General features: G+C 43.6%; 1 protein-coding gene across 4 annotated transcripts in view; it reads left to right on the forward strand.

The window, feature by feature from the left end:
* Positions 1-13,984, forward strand: part of CACNB3 (calcium voltage-gated channel auxiliary subunit beta 3) — a 345,917-nt gene that overhangs the window by 283,497 nt on the left and 48,436 nt on the right. For all 4 annotated transcript variants that reach the window (XM_077483317.1, XM_077483318.1, XM_077483316.1 and 1 more), the window contains 2 exons: positions 5,438-5,457; positions 8,997-9,077. In XM_077483317.1, coding sequence (XP_077339443.1) covers positions 5,438-5,457; positions 8,997-9,077 — 101 coding nt within the window. The remainder of the gene's footprint in view (positions 1-5,437; positions 5,458-8,996; positions 9,078-13,984) is intronic.

Consider the following 13,984-nt stretch of genomic DNA (forward strand, 5'->3'; position numbering starts at 1 on the left):
GGATCCACGGCGAATACTGCTAATGATACTGTTTTCATTACTAAAATCATGTATATAGTCTCTTATCAACCCCTCCAAGAGCTTGCATACTATTGATGTTAGGTTAACTGGTCTGTAATTCCCAGGGATGTATTTTGGACCTTTTTTAAATATTGAAGCTACATTGGCTTTTCTCCAATCGGCTGGTACCATTCCAGTCAGACTGTCAGTAAAAATTAGGCACAATGGTCTGGAAATTACTTGACTGAGTTCCCCCAGGACCCTCAGGACCCTCAGGTGCAATCCATCTGGTCCCGGTGACTTATTAATGTTAAGTTTTCCAAGTCTATTTCTAATTCTGTCCACTGTTAGCTTCCTGTAATGTGTCATGAGGATAAACACTGCAGTTTTGGTTACTGAACCCCCCCCCCCCCCTGCGATTCCCTCGTGAAGACCAAGGAGAAGAATAAATTCAATACCTTCGCCATATCTCATCCCTCAGATTTCCTTCCTCATTCTTTATGGGGCCAATATGGTCTGTCCTCCCTTTTTTACTGTTTATATACTTAAAGAATTTCTCTGCTATGGGTCTTTTGTGTTCTATCTTAGCCGTCCTAATTGCACCCTTACATTCCTTGTTGCATTCTTTGAAAAAGTCTGAATGCTGATGATGATCCCTCAGTCTTTTATTTTTTGAAGACCTTCTCTTTTGCTTTTATATGCATTTTTACATTGGAGTTAAACCATCCAGGACTTTTCCTTGCTCTTTTAAATGTATTTACCAATGGGATGCACTGGCTAATGCCCTTATTTAATATGCTATTAAAGCAAACCCATTTTTACTTTGTGTTCTTTGTTCCTAAGATTTTATCCCAATTTATTTACTTCTAGCAAGGTTCCTAGTTTGGGGAAGTTTGCTCTTTTGAAATTCAATGTCTTTGTATTCCCCTTGTTCTTCCTATTTGTGTGATTTAAACTGAAGCCAATTGACCTGTGATTGCTGTTTCCTAAATTGCCCCTTATTTCCACATCAGGTCTGTATTACTGGTAATCAGTAGATCTAGATCTAGTAACGATTTGTTTCTAATTGGTGCGTCTAAAATCTGACCCATGAAATTGTCCTGCAAGACATCTAGGAACCGACGAGCCTTAGACAAATGTTCGGTATGGATAATTAAAATACTCCATTATGATGACACTTCCTATCCTTACTGCTAATCCAAATTGTGATAGGAGGTCCGTCTCCCCCTCTTCCCTCAGGCTAGGGGATTATAGCATACTCCCAGTATTATTTTCCCCTTAGTTTCATCCCTTTGGAGCTCTACCTGTAAGGATTCCACCTCCTCACTAGCTTCCTTGGTGATGTCATCTCCCACATTCACTTGTACATTATTCTTGATATACAGGCATACCCCTCCCCCTTTTTTACCCTCTCTATCCCTGCGAAAAAGGGAATACCCTTGAATGGTTGCCAGCCAATCATGAGAGCTGTTGAACCAAGTCTCTGAAATTCCCACAAAATCGAAATCCTCCTCGTACAACAGTATCTCTAGTTCTCCCATCTTATCCGCCAGGTTCCTGGCATTGGTGAACATGCCACGCAGTCCAGACTGGTTTGACCGCAGTTTACTGTCCTCTTATTGGGTGTTCTGAGATTGCAAATAGGACTTGTTACTATACTTACCTCAGGCTTATGTGCTTTAGTCAACCTATCACTAATGCCCCCAATACTACCCTCTGGAATATACTCCAAGCTGACTATCGCTACCTCCTGGACCCCCCACCCCATCACCTAGTTTTAAAGCCCCTCTAACTTTTTGGCCATCTTCTCTTCCAGCAGAACTGCACCCTCCTCATTTGGGTGCAGTCCTGTCGGGGCTGGGCTCAGCCCTTCCTTCTCAAAGCTGGCCGCTCAGCTGTCAGCTAATTGCCAGCTCCTATCTCTCCAGAGTGACTCGCCTGTTGATGATATCCTGCTCGTCAGTCCTGCCTACTTAAGCCGTCCAGTCCAGATGATCTCTGCCTTCACCTTGGTCAAATCTCTAGAGACACTCTCCTGTGTTCCTGTTAAAAACTTGCTTGGCTGACATTCCTTCTGGCTCCAGATCCTGCTACTACGCTCATCTCTGGCTCCCTGACAATTTGGCTTGTCTGACTATCCATTCCGGTTCCTCAACTCTGGCCATGTTTTGACTTAGTTTACTCTGTTTACTTTTTTTATTATTATTAAACAAGTGTGATTTAACTGTACTTCTGTCTCAGTCTGATTCATGGTTTCTGACAAGTCTGTCCCTTCTGTAGAACTGGTGACTGACTGAGAAGTCGGCACAGTTCTCCAGGAACCCAAACCCCTCCTTACTACACCTGCTCCTCAGCCACTTGTTGAATTCCCTAATCTCCCTCTGCCTTTCGGATGTGGCTCGAGGTACCGGTAGTATTTCTGAGAATACTACCTTAGAGATCCTTGTCTCAATTTAGCTCTTAAGTCCCTAAAATCGTTCTTTAGTACACTCCATATGCCTCTGACTTTGTCATTGATGCCAATGTGCACCATGACAGCCAGGTCTTCTCCCAGTAATCTGTCCACCAGATCCATGATATGCCAGACCCAACTGCCCGGTAGACAGGAAACAGTTTGTCGCTTCAGGTCTTTGTCACAAATTGCCCTCTCTGTCCTTCTAAAAACTGAGTCTCCTACCACCAGAATCTGTCTTTCCTTTCCCTTCACCCCCCCCCCCCCCCACTCTCACTGGAGGAGTTCTTCCCCTGGCAGCTAGGGGGGTCCCTCAGCTCCAGCAGTGCTGGTTCCTGACTTCACAATGTCACGCAATAGAGCGTACTTATTGGGATGTTCCAGCCCAGGATCGGCCTCCCTGGCACTTTCCCCTCTAACCTTCCTAACTGTCACCCATCTACTCTTTTCTAGTACCTGCACCTCTTTGTCTCCACCCACCTCTGTGCTGGCCCCTGCCGTGTATGTTCCCGGCTCTCCTTTAGTATGGGGGGACTTCTCAGTGCTGACAGTTGCTTCCCTAGATTCAGAACCTGGGCTTCCAGGGAAACAATGTGCTTACATTTTGCACAGAAGTATTCACCCTCGATCAGAAGATCAAGGAACGCATACAAGATGTACACTGAGTCGCATCTCCACACCTGCTGGGCATCGTACCTACTAATTTAATGAGGATTGGGGATTATACCCTGTCCAAATTAACTAACAACTAGCTTCCTGACATCAATACTCAACAATACAACACACAGGTACTCAACAATATAATACACAGGTACTCACAGCCCACGTGCACTCACAGCCCACTCACAATCTACACGCACTCACAGCTTCCGTGTACTCGCAGTCCATGCGCACTCACAGCCTACGTGTGTCACTGATACGCATGCCCACAGCGACTAGCTAACCACAATGTGTGTTCCGTGACTGGGGTATATGAGGAACTAAGGGAATAAGGGGGAACTTATACTGAGCATGTAAGATTGGCTGTGGTACTTTCACAGCCCGCACTACCTTTGGCCACCACTAGAGGGAGACTCCACTCCAATCTAGATAGCTGACCACACACAGGCAGATACAAATCTTACATGTAATCCGATGCACTCTTAGGGTTGGGGAGCAGTCTAGCAATAAGCACACGCTTCTAGGGTTAGTCCAGCTATCCTGCTATCCTTCAAGCTTGAATCCCAGTGTTAATCACTCTTCCCACTGTTCCCACACCCACACACCAGACACACAATAAAAGATAGCCTACCACCACCAAACAGTTTGTCTGCAGACTGGTCTGCTGAGTCACCACACACACAGATCTCTGTCTTGCAGATCTGTTAGCGTACAATCTGCATGCAATCTGCCAACATACAGTGCAATTGCATATCGATTGGGACGTAAATTAGACCGAGTATTTAGGCACTAAAATACAACTACCTCTCCAGATATGAGTTCTTGCTTAGTACACAGAAGTCACTTATTAATTTTATCATTTAATATCCTGAAATTGGGCAGAGCATATAAGATATACAAAGAAAAAGGATTTACCAAAAAAGATACAAAAAATATAGAAAGATACACAAATTGGCAATTTGCTATGAAAATAAAAGGGGATAAAAAAAGAAATAAACTTTACTGAAGTCTATCCGTTAGTAGAAGCATACTGGAACATGTGGGAACTCCCCAATTTCGAACTGGCTTCATGGAAGAACCATGTCCATATCTCAGGCTACCCAATTTATTGTAATATGGATGTGGGCTGGATTTTAGCCCTTGGCCTATCAACCCTGGGGGGTGTTCCTGTCTCAGTCTAAGCCCTCGGGATGTTTTGTGTTCTGAATTTACAAGAGTCGAATTGGCCCAAGACGGCGCTAAATGCTGGGTCATGGATAGGTTTTCCGATACCAGCGCATCAGCCCGAACGCGACAGTACCAATCACTGCCTGCCTGACGCAATCAGGCGCCATATAGAAATTTTGTGTGATTCTCTAGGATTCCACACATGGTAAAAATACAGAGTTACATGTACACGTAACCCATCACATGTACGGTCAAAGGGAATTTTTTTTCATCTCTCTGCCGCTAATATTTTAGCTTTTATGACAGATAAAATCGGTTCCTTAGATCTGTTGATATTTACCAAAGTTTGCAGACTGCCCGTGGCCTTCCGTGTAGCTAAAATGACTACCAGTTTTCTTTGAAGCCTCAGGAAGGTGGCAATCTATGTTTACTATACTCTAATGGGAACTTTTATTGGCATCTAGGTGTCTCTTCGATCCTAGAAAACTGGCTCTGTCCTTTTCAAATGCTAAGGAAAGAACATATGTGCATGACTGACATTGAATACTATTTTTAATAACCCAGAATTAAACTACATCTACAATTACACTACTTCTACAGATCACATCTCGCTAAAGGCAAAGCTATCCTACGCTTACGTTTTCGTTACAACATGTACTCAAAGTCCATGTGCGCTCAAAGCCCACATGATATAAGTCCACATGCACTCGTAGCCCACATGTACTCACAGTTCACGTGCACTCGCAGCCCACATGCACGCACAGCCCACGTGCACTCGCAGTCCACGTGTATTCACAGTCCATGTGCACTCACAGCCCACATGCACTTGCAGCCAACGTGTACTCACAGTGTCTGTATATATCCAGGAAGTGAACAGGCAGCAGTGTCAGCTACCCACAGTTAAAATGGATGCAACCAGACTTAGTGGAGGGAAATTTCTGCAGCATAATTGGCAAGTATAGAATCACAGTATATATAAAATAATATGCATAGTGGTTGGAGGGAAGCTTCAGAATGGCAAAGATATTTTTATGACAAATTATGTGAGCAGACTACAGTTCCTCTTTAAAGTCTAATTCAATTTGCTTTCCAGTGTTTGTCTTACAACTGTTGTCACTAATGTATTCTTTGTATCAATGCTTTCTTTCCCGTAATAAGCCAAACAGAAGCAAAAACAGGTAAGCTCATTCCGAAGAGAAAACATAACACATATATGTTTTTAAAATTATCACTACAGCTGTAGTGGAGTGAGATCCCCAATTTCCACTCCTACATTAATAGTAAAATATGGATAGACAGTGTCATTCCAGAACTGGCTAGTCTGCTTTTATTCAGAATCAGGGTAGACTCACTTATAACAATTGTCTGTATAGTCCTCTAGCAATTACATTCAAAGCTGCACTGGAAAATAATTATTGTCGGCTGACATTGTTGCTTTGGGGCCATACTCACTTTATTAGGGAAACCTTGATAAATACGTGACAACTTTCTTTATTACCATTTTGCATCTATTCGCAAAGTGCAGCAATCTATAGCAGCCAAATAGATTTTAGTTCAGTGCAGTCTGCTCAGTGGTTGCTGATTGAACGCTGTGGGCTGTTTTATTTTACATTGAGCACTTAGCCTTCAATGAGCCTGGTTGTCATTGCCACTGGAGTTGCATTGCCAGGAAGGTCCTCTGTTTTATGGAACAGGGCAGATAGGCAGGAAGTCAAACAATTCATGTGTTGATTCTCTTAAAGGGAAACTATAGCCTTTTTAAATGTTTTTAGATATACACGTGAAAGATCAGTTTAATGTAAATCATCTCATCAAATGTCCGTTAGTGTTTTAAAAATTATGTTTCTGTGTAAAGTTTGCATTTTTATATGTCCAGTGGGGCAGCCATTGCATTGTACCCAGCTAATCTTCGTATGCCACTGCCTACCAGTCTGTATCATGTATCTTATCTTGTTGGGCAAAGTGACAAGATGGTTTCCCCTACACCTCTGGTCCATACACCCCTGGAATAGTGGTAGAGAATGGAAGGGCACAGAGTAGTAAGTGCAGAGAGATTAGTCCAAAGATCACCAGAATCCATAGCAGGGTCCAAAACAGCCCAGGGTCAGCAACCAGGAAGACAGATAGCAGGCAGGATGGAAGGCAGAACATGGTCTAAGGGCAGGCCAAGGTCACACCAAGAATTCCACAGAATCAGAAGTCAGGATGCAAGCCTAGATCACCCTGGGGGTTCAACAGAATCTTGGCCAAGGTCAAGAAATGAAGACAGGATCAGGATCAAGCCAGACTTTGGTGTGATCTTGTGTAGGCAAGACCGTTTCAGCGGAACTCCGTCGGAAAAACCGTCAGAGTTTATTCTGACGGAAAAAACGGTCGTATGTACGCAGCATTAGCCTAGTCCCAAAACATTGTCCATGATAAAATCATTTATCCAAAATTACTAAAGTGCTGAACCTTGCCATTGCATCCCTATAATTTAAAATGTGCATCTCTCCAAATAGAGATTCAGGGTTTCTGAACGATGTTTTATAGCCTCATGAGTTCTGCACCCGCAGTAAAGACCAGATCCCAGACAGTTTTTTTAATCCCCTAGTCTCACCATCTGAGATTTAAATTTGCTTACCTTATATAGCCTCTCTAAACCACAACCATTGAATTGTGTTTTCATTGACTTTATAAAGCTCCTCTCTCCACTTTACTGTATGACGCTCTATTCACACTCAGGCTGCATTCACACCTGAGCGTAGCGTGTTTGAACGTTTTTACCGGCGTTTTGTCGCGCGACAACGAGCGTTTTGTCACACTACAACGCGCGACAACGGCCGTTTTTTAACTTCGGCGTTTTTTTTTCAGCCAATAGGAAAAATATTTTTCATCTGCTTATTTTTTCTTGAGCAGATACAGCGTCAAAACGCCCGTAGAAACGCTCGTTGTCGCGCTAAACGCTCGAATCGAGCGTTTCCATTAGTTTCTATGGGAATGAAAACGCCCAAATCAGCCCAATTCGCGCGACAAAAAAGGGTCCGGAACTTGTTTGAGCTTCAGGCGTAGGGCTTCAGGCGACATGGAGTGGAGATGTGAACCATCTCCATTGAGAATAATGGATTTTTTCCCCTCCAGCATTTTGTAGCTTCAGGCGTAGGGCTACAAAATGTTCAGGTGTGAACGGGCTGTAACTCTTCAAGGCTATAATCTAAGAAGCTTTTCATTGACCATACTGGCTGGGATGTGAATACACAAATCCAAGAAAAGGCACTTAGTAATTGTTCTTGTTCGTCCTGTAACTATGTTGTTGGGTTAACCCATGTTGTATAGTGCCCATCCTCCCAAACCTCCAGCTTACTTCACCCCACCACACATTTTATATCCTTCCCTTCTCATCCCACCTCTTTTACTCAATCCACCGCCTGCCTTCTTTCCCTCCTCCCTTGTCCAACTTTTCACTTGCCTCCTCTTCCTACCTATCCATACAACCCTCTCTGCTCCCACCAACCTTCATTTTCAGGCAACGCCGTCCCCTGTGCCAACCAATGACCCCCCTTGGACTCCCACGATGAGTCACCAGGGAATCCCTATTCTTTGTGCCTTTTCCCTTTTCCCCTTCTCCCCATCTCTCCAATACTACTACTTATCTTGCTACTTCTCTCCCTCCCACCCCAGCTGTTTTGTTCCAAGCCCACCTTGACATACCTTTGCATCCCAGCATTATTCTTTGACTTAATGGGGTTTATTTACTAAAGATGGCGAGTGCAAAATCAGGCTCACTTCTGGATAGAAACAATCAGCTTTCAGGTTTTATTACCAAAGCTTAATTGAACAAGCTGCGGTTAGAAGCTGATTGGTTTCTATGCAGAAGTGAGCCTGGTTTTGCACTGTCCAGCTTTAGTAAATAAACCCCAATACAACTACACAGAGTATTTGCACACTCTGAATCCCTTCCATCAAAGGTTCCTTATGTATTATTGTCTTGTAGACTATTACTTGCATTTATCTTCTTTTTTTTGCACCTTTCATGTACCTTATTATATTTTTAAACTTGTTAAATAAAGAATGACAAAAAAAGCTATCTCCAGAGACTATACTTTGCTCAAGCTTGCACTATATATTTGTTTGTGCATTGAATCTACAATTGAATTGTAACATATATATATAGTTGCATTGCTTACAACCCAACTTAGAATTTACTACCCAATTAAGGTGGAGTATAACTTTTGTACACCTGTAGAGCAGAGAAAAGGGAACAAATCTGAATCAGATGCAGAGATTTTACAATATAGGAGTCAATGCAAGCATTTTTAGTCGTGAATATTATCACTCTTTTGTTAAATCTTACCTTATAATTATAAATAATGCTTTATTAAGTAAAATCTTTTGAGAATATTGTGCTGTAAATGGGTAGCCAAACTACTGCTACTGTATGGGTTAATGCTACATACAGGCTAGCTCTTGTATTCTTAATTGACAGGCTCCAGCCTTCCCTATGTACTGTAAAACAAGGTAGATTTAGCTATTGCTCTGCACATTTCCAAAGCACACACTGCAATATTTAAACACTGACTACTTTCAGACCAATATTAATTATGGGCTGTTACCATAAAACACTAATTGCAATAGAAAGATTCTGGCAGACATTCCATAAATCACTTAACAGAATTCTGTTCATGTACAATATATTGCACCTATTTTTCTTCAGCTAAAAGATTCTGTTACTTTTCAGACAGAGCACATCGCACCCTATGATGTTGTTCCATCTATGCGGCCAGTAGTTCTTGTCGGTCCATCTCTCAAAGGTTATGAGGTAAAATATACTGTTCACGTTTGTACAATTTTACCATTATTAAAGCAGAGCTTCACCCTACCCAACAATCATGTCTCTATTAGTAGATATTGCCTCTGTATAAAATATTTGGAAATAGTTTTTTATTTATTTTTTACATAAGTACCTTTTTATAGTTAAAATTCCTGTCACTGCCGGGAACTCGTCACCGCAGTGACGTACGTCATCTCTGGTTTGCCATTGACTCTTGGGACATTGGTGTCATCAATTCCAGGAGTCAATAGGCCTCCTCCCCTGCCCAGCACAGTGTTGTTAACATGCATGCGTGAGATCGGAATGTGCATGCTGGGTAGCCAGTAGCTGACATGGCCACCGCCAGCCATTCAAGAGTAGCAGTTCGTGTAGGGATTAAAAAATTTGACATACCATTAGTATTAATAACAATACCCAATGTAGGGAGAGCGCTAATTAAAAAGAATAAACATGTGTTTATATAAAATTCTTCTGGAAGACTGTAGCTCCCCTTCAAAGTGGTTGTAAACATTTACAATCAACTTTTTACTACAGGTAAGCGTATAATAAGGCTATAATAATGCTTAACTGCATGGTTTAGGAGATATCCCCTGTATCAGCATGTGCCGACATCATGCCCCACATGCGCACTAAAGCAATGGCTCATTCATGCCGTTGCTTTAGCTAGTGTGCCGTTATCAATGGCTCTCGCATGCATGCGCGGGAGTGATGTCATTGTGGCTCCAGCCAATCACAGGGCCGGAGCCTGCGATACCTGGAATTAACTCCAGGAGCGATGTTGCTGGCCGGAGTTGTGTACTGGGACCGATGCAGGGTCTTCGATCTAAGGGGAGTATTTCATAATGAGCAGGTTTATTTATTTATTTATTTATTTATTGTGGATTTACAACCACTTTAAAGTGGATGTGAACCCTTACATATACCCAGTGAAGTGAACAGCCTCAGATGATACACAGAGATTAAACAAATCCTACATGTATATCTGCTGTCTTCAGCTTTATATACTGTTTAGAAAGGGTACATCCTGTTAGAATTTTCTCTTCCTGATTCACCTGTGGGTGTGGATTCTTGCCATGCATTGTGAGACAGCTGATTAGAGGAAAGGCACACACCCTCTCTCCACATAGGCAGAAAAAGCAAGAAACAATGCAGAGCTGTGCTGTGAAAAGACCATCTCTCTGCTAAACTATTTATAGCACCCACCCTAAAAATTAATTCAGCCTGGTTTTATCACAGTTGAATGAGAACTTGTCAGAAGTTATCATGCTGATAACAGAAGAACGGAGCAGGAGAAAGCCATGGGACTTATGGCTATGAAAAGAGATAAGAAAACACTGCAGATATATGTGACCAGCTCAATTTTCATGAATGGGGTTTACATCCACTTTAAGTTATAAGCAGTAGTATCGGTTTGTTTGTGGCTATCCAGAATATGCAATACTAATACCTGTAGTACAAATGTGGAAAATAATTCCGTTCTGTTACGTTTTTCTTATTTTACAAGGTCAGGAGAGGCCCAAACCTACATTGTGAAAAAAGTTACAATAAATGGATCCTTTAGTTTAATAACTCATCTAATACATTAATCTTGTACAGAGATAACATGATGATTGCAGAACAGGTTCTGCTTTATCTGATGAGTAGGGATGAGCCGAACACCCCCCGGTTCGGTTCGCACCAGAACTTGCGAACGACCCCCGCGTTCGGCACGAACGTTAGAACCCCATTGAAGTCTATGGGACTCGAACGTTCGAATTGGAAAGTGCTAATTTTAAAGGCTAATATGCAAGATAGTATGCTAAAAAGGGTTTGGCGATCTGCCTCCTGCCTCAGGGGACATGGGTCACTGCAAAAAAAAGTTTTAAAAACTACCGTTTTGGCGGGAGCACTGATTTTAATGACGATTAAAGTGAAAAAAAAAGTGAAATATTCCTTTAAATATGGTGCCTGGGGGGTGTCTATATAGTATGCCTGTGAAGTGCCACGTGTTTCCCGTGTTTAGAACAGTCCCTGCACAAAATGACATTAAACGGAAATAACACCATTTAAAACTGCTTGCGGTTTTAATGTTATATCTGGTTCCTGCAATATGGTTGAAAATCATTCAGAAAAATGGCATGGGTAGCCCTCCCTGCCCATTACCAGCCTATTTGGGTCTTGTACGCACATTAAGGGGAACCCTGTACCCATATTAAAAAAAAGGAAATGCGTGTGGCCCCCAGGCCCTATATACTCAGAACAGCAGTATACAGGCGGTGCAAACAAGACAGGGACTGTGTAGGTTTGTTGTGTTAAGTTGAATCTGTTTGTCATTTTCAACCGGTACATTTTTAAAGTGTAGCTCCAGTCAAAAAAAATATCTTTAAGCTTTTTGGAAAACATAGGGAAGGGTTATCACCCCTGTATAATTTGTTTTGTCGTCCATCTTTTTTCATCTCACTTGCTGTTGTCTCCTTCCGTTTGCAAGTAGGAGATGTTTGTAAATTGGATGTTTGAAAGTAGGGGCCTGCCCTATATGCTCTGCAGAAATGGCGGAACAAGGTGTTGGTTTTGCAACAACATTGTAAGCCCTCAAAGTGACTCTTGGTGGCCGCTGGAGCGCCCTGCTGTGAACGATTATATCAAGAATTGTAATTACATGCCATTGTTGAACAGTGGTAGAAAAATTGACCTTTGGTGGTTGTGGTGCTGGTGCCACAACACTATAAGTCCTCACAGTTACTCTGGGTGGGCACAGGAAGGGGCCCTCCTGTGAAATATTATATCAAGAATTGTAATTACATGTCCCTGTTAAACAGGGGCAGAAAAATTGGGCCTTAGGCACTGGTGCCATCACACTGCAACCTCTGCCATACACTCTAGTTTTTTTGCAGGAATTAGCCCTGCTGCAAAGCATTGCATCAAAAATTTTACTTAAACGCCCCTGTTAAACAGGGGCAGAAAAATTGGGCCTTAGGCACTGGTGCCATCACACTGCAACCTCTGCCATACACTCTAGTTTTTTTGCAGGAATTAGCCCTGCTGCAAAGCATTGCATCAAAAATTTTACTTAAACGCCCCTGTTAAACAGGGGCAGAAAAATTGGGCCTTAGGCACTGGTGCCATCACACTGCAACCTCTGCCATACACTCTAGTTTTATTGCAGGAATTAGCCCTGCTGCAAAGCATTGCATCAAAAATTGTACTTAAACGCCCCTGTTAAACAGGGGCAGAAAAATTGGGCCTTAGGCACTGGTGCCATCACACTGCAACCTCTGCCATACACTCTAGTTTTATTGCAGGAATTAGCCCTGCTGCAAAGCATTGCATCAAAAATTGTACTTAAACGCCCCTGTTAAACAGGGGCAGAAAAATTGGGCCTTAGGCACTGGTGCCATCACACTGCAACCTCTGCCATATACTCTAGTTTTTTTGCAGGAATTAGCCCTGCTGCAAAGCATTGCATCAAAAATTGTACTTAAACGCCCCTGTTAAACAGGGGCAGAAAAATTGGGCTGCTGGCATCACCCAGAACCAAAAATGTTCTTCCAACATATCAGCGGAGGAGGAAGAGGATAGACAATCAACATAACAGGACAGTCACTCAGCATCAGCATAGGCAGTCTTGAAGGGATGTGGTATTTCAAAAAAAATTATTCGGTTACATCAGCTTCAGGTGCTTGGTAGCTGTGGGTGATCCAAGACTGATTCATCTTGATGAAGGTCAGTCGATCAACTGATTCGGTGGACAGGCGCACCCTGTGATCGGTAACGAAGCCACCAGCAGCACTGAAGGTGCGTTCCGAAAGAACGCTGGATGCAGGACAGGCCAGTAGCTCAATTGCATACTGTGCAAGCTCTGGCCAGTGATCCATCCTCAAGACCCAGTAAGCCAGAGGATTTTCAGTGGGAAAGGTGTCCAAGTCTGACCTTGCCCCTAGGTATTCCTGCACCATGTAAATTAGACGCTGGCGATGGGTGCTGGAACCAATCATACCTTGGGGCTGCGGACTAAAAAATTGTCTGAAAGCATCAGTCAGACGGCCACCTTCTCCACCGCTCCTTCTGACTGATGCCTCAGCAACACGTTGTCCAGGACCAGGAGTTTGTGACCTCCCAGTCTCTGGGAACGCGTTGCACAGAGCTTTCTGCAAGGCCTCCCGGAGATGTCTCAACCTCTGCTCCCTCTGCGATGGCAAGATAAGGTCGGCAACCTTACCCTTGTACCGTGGATCAAGGAGAGTGGCCAGCCAGTAATGGTCCCTCTCCTTGATCCGAAGAATACGAGGATCCTTCCGCAGGCTTTGCAGGATCAGGGAGGCCATGCAGCGTAGGTTAGCTGAGGCATTCGGTCCGGAGTCCTCTGGGTCACTAAGGACAACATGATCCGCAGCTACCTCCTCCCAGCCACGTACAAGTCCACGTGTTTCTTGGGACTGTAAATCATTCCTATAAGACTGCTGCTGCTGATGCTGAGTGCCAGCCTCCACCTCCATGCTGACACAATCATCCTCCTCCTCCTCTTCCTCCTCCTCACCCTCTTCCTGTGTGATGGGTGGCACAGCAGGAACACTGTCTGGATAAAGGGGGCCTTGAGAGGCAAGGAAGTCCTCCTCTTCCTGCCTCTGTTCTGCCTCAAGTGCCCTGTCCATTATTCCACGCAGCGTATGCTCCAAGAGGTGGACAAGAGGTATAGTGTCACTGATGCATGCACTGTCACTGCTCACCATCCTTGTGGCCTCCTCAAACGGTGACAGGACAGTGCATGCATCCCTGATCATGCCCCACTGGCGTGGTGAGAAAAAACCAAGCTCTCCTGACCCTGTCCTGGTGCCGTAGTCGCACAGGTACTCATTGATGGCCCTCTGCTGCGTGTGCAGCCGCTGCAGCATGGCCAATGTTGAGTTCCATCTGGT

Source organism: Lithobates pipiens, unplaced genomic scaffold (assembly GCF_037356315.1).
Source record: "Lithobates pipiens isolate NorthernLeopardFrog02 unplaced genomic scaffold, aLitPip1_a1.2 Scaffold_16, whole genome shotgun sequence".
NCBI classification, from domain to species: Eukaryota; Metazoa; Chordata; class Amphibia; order Anura; family Ranidae; genus Lithobates; species Lithobates pipiens.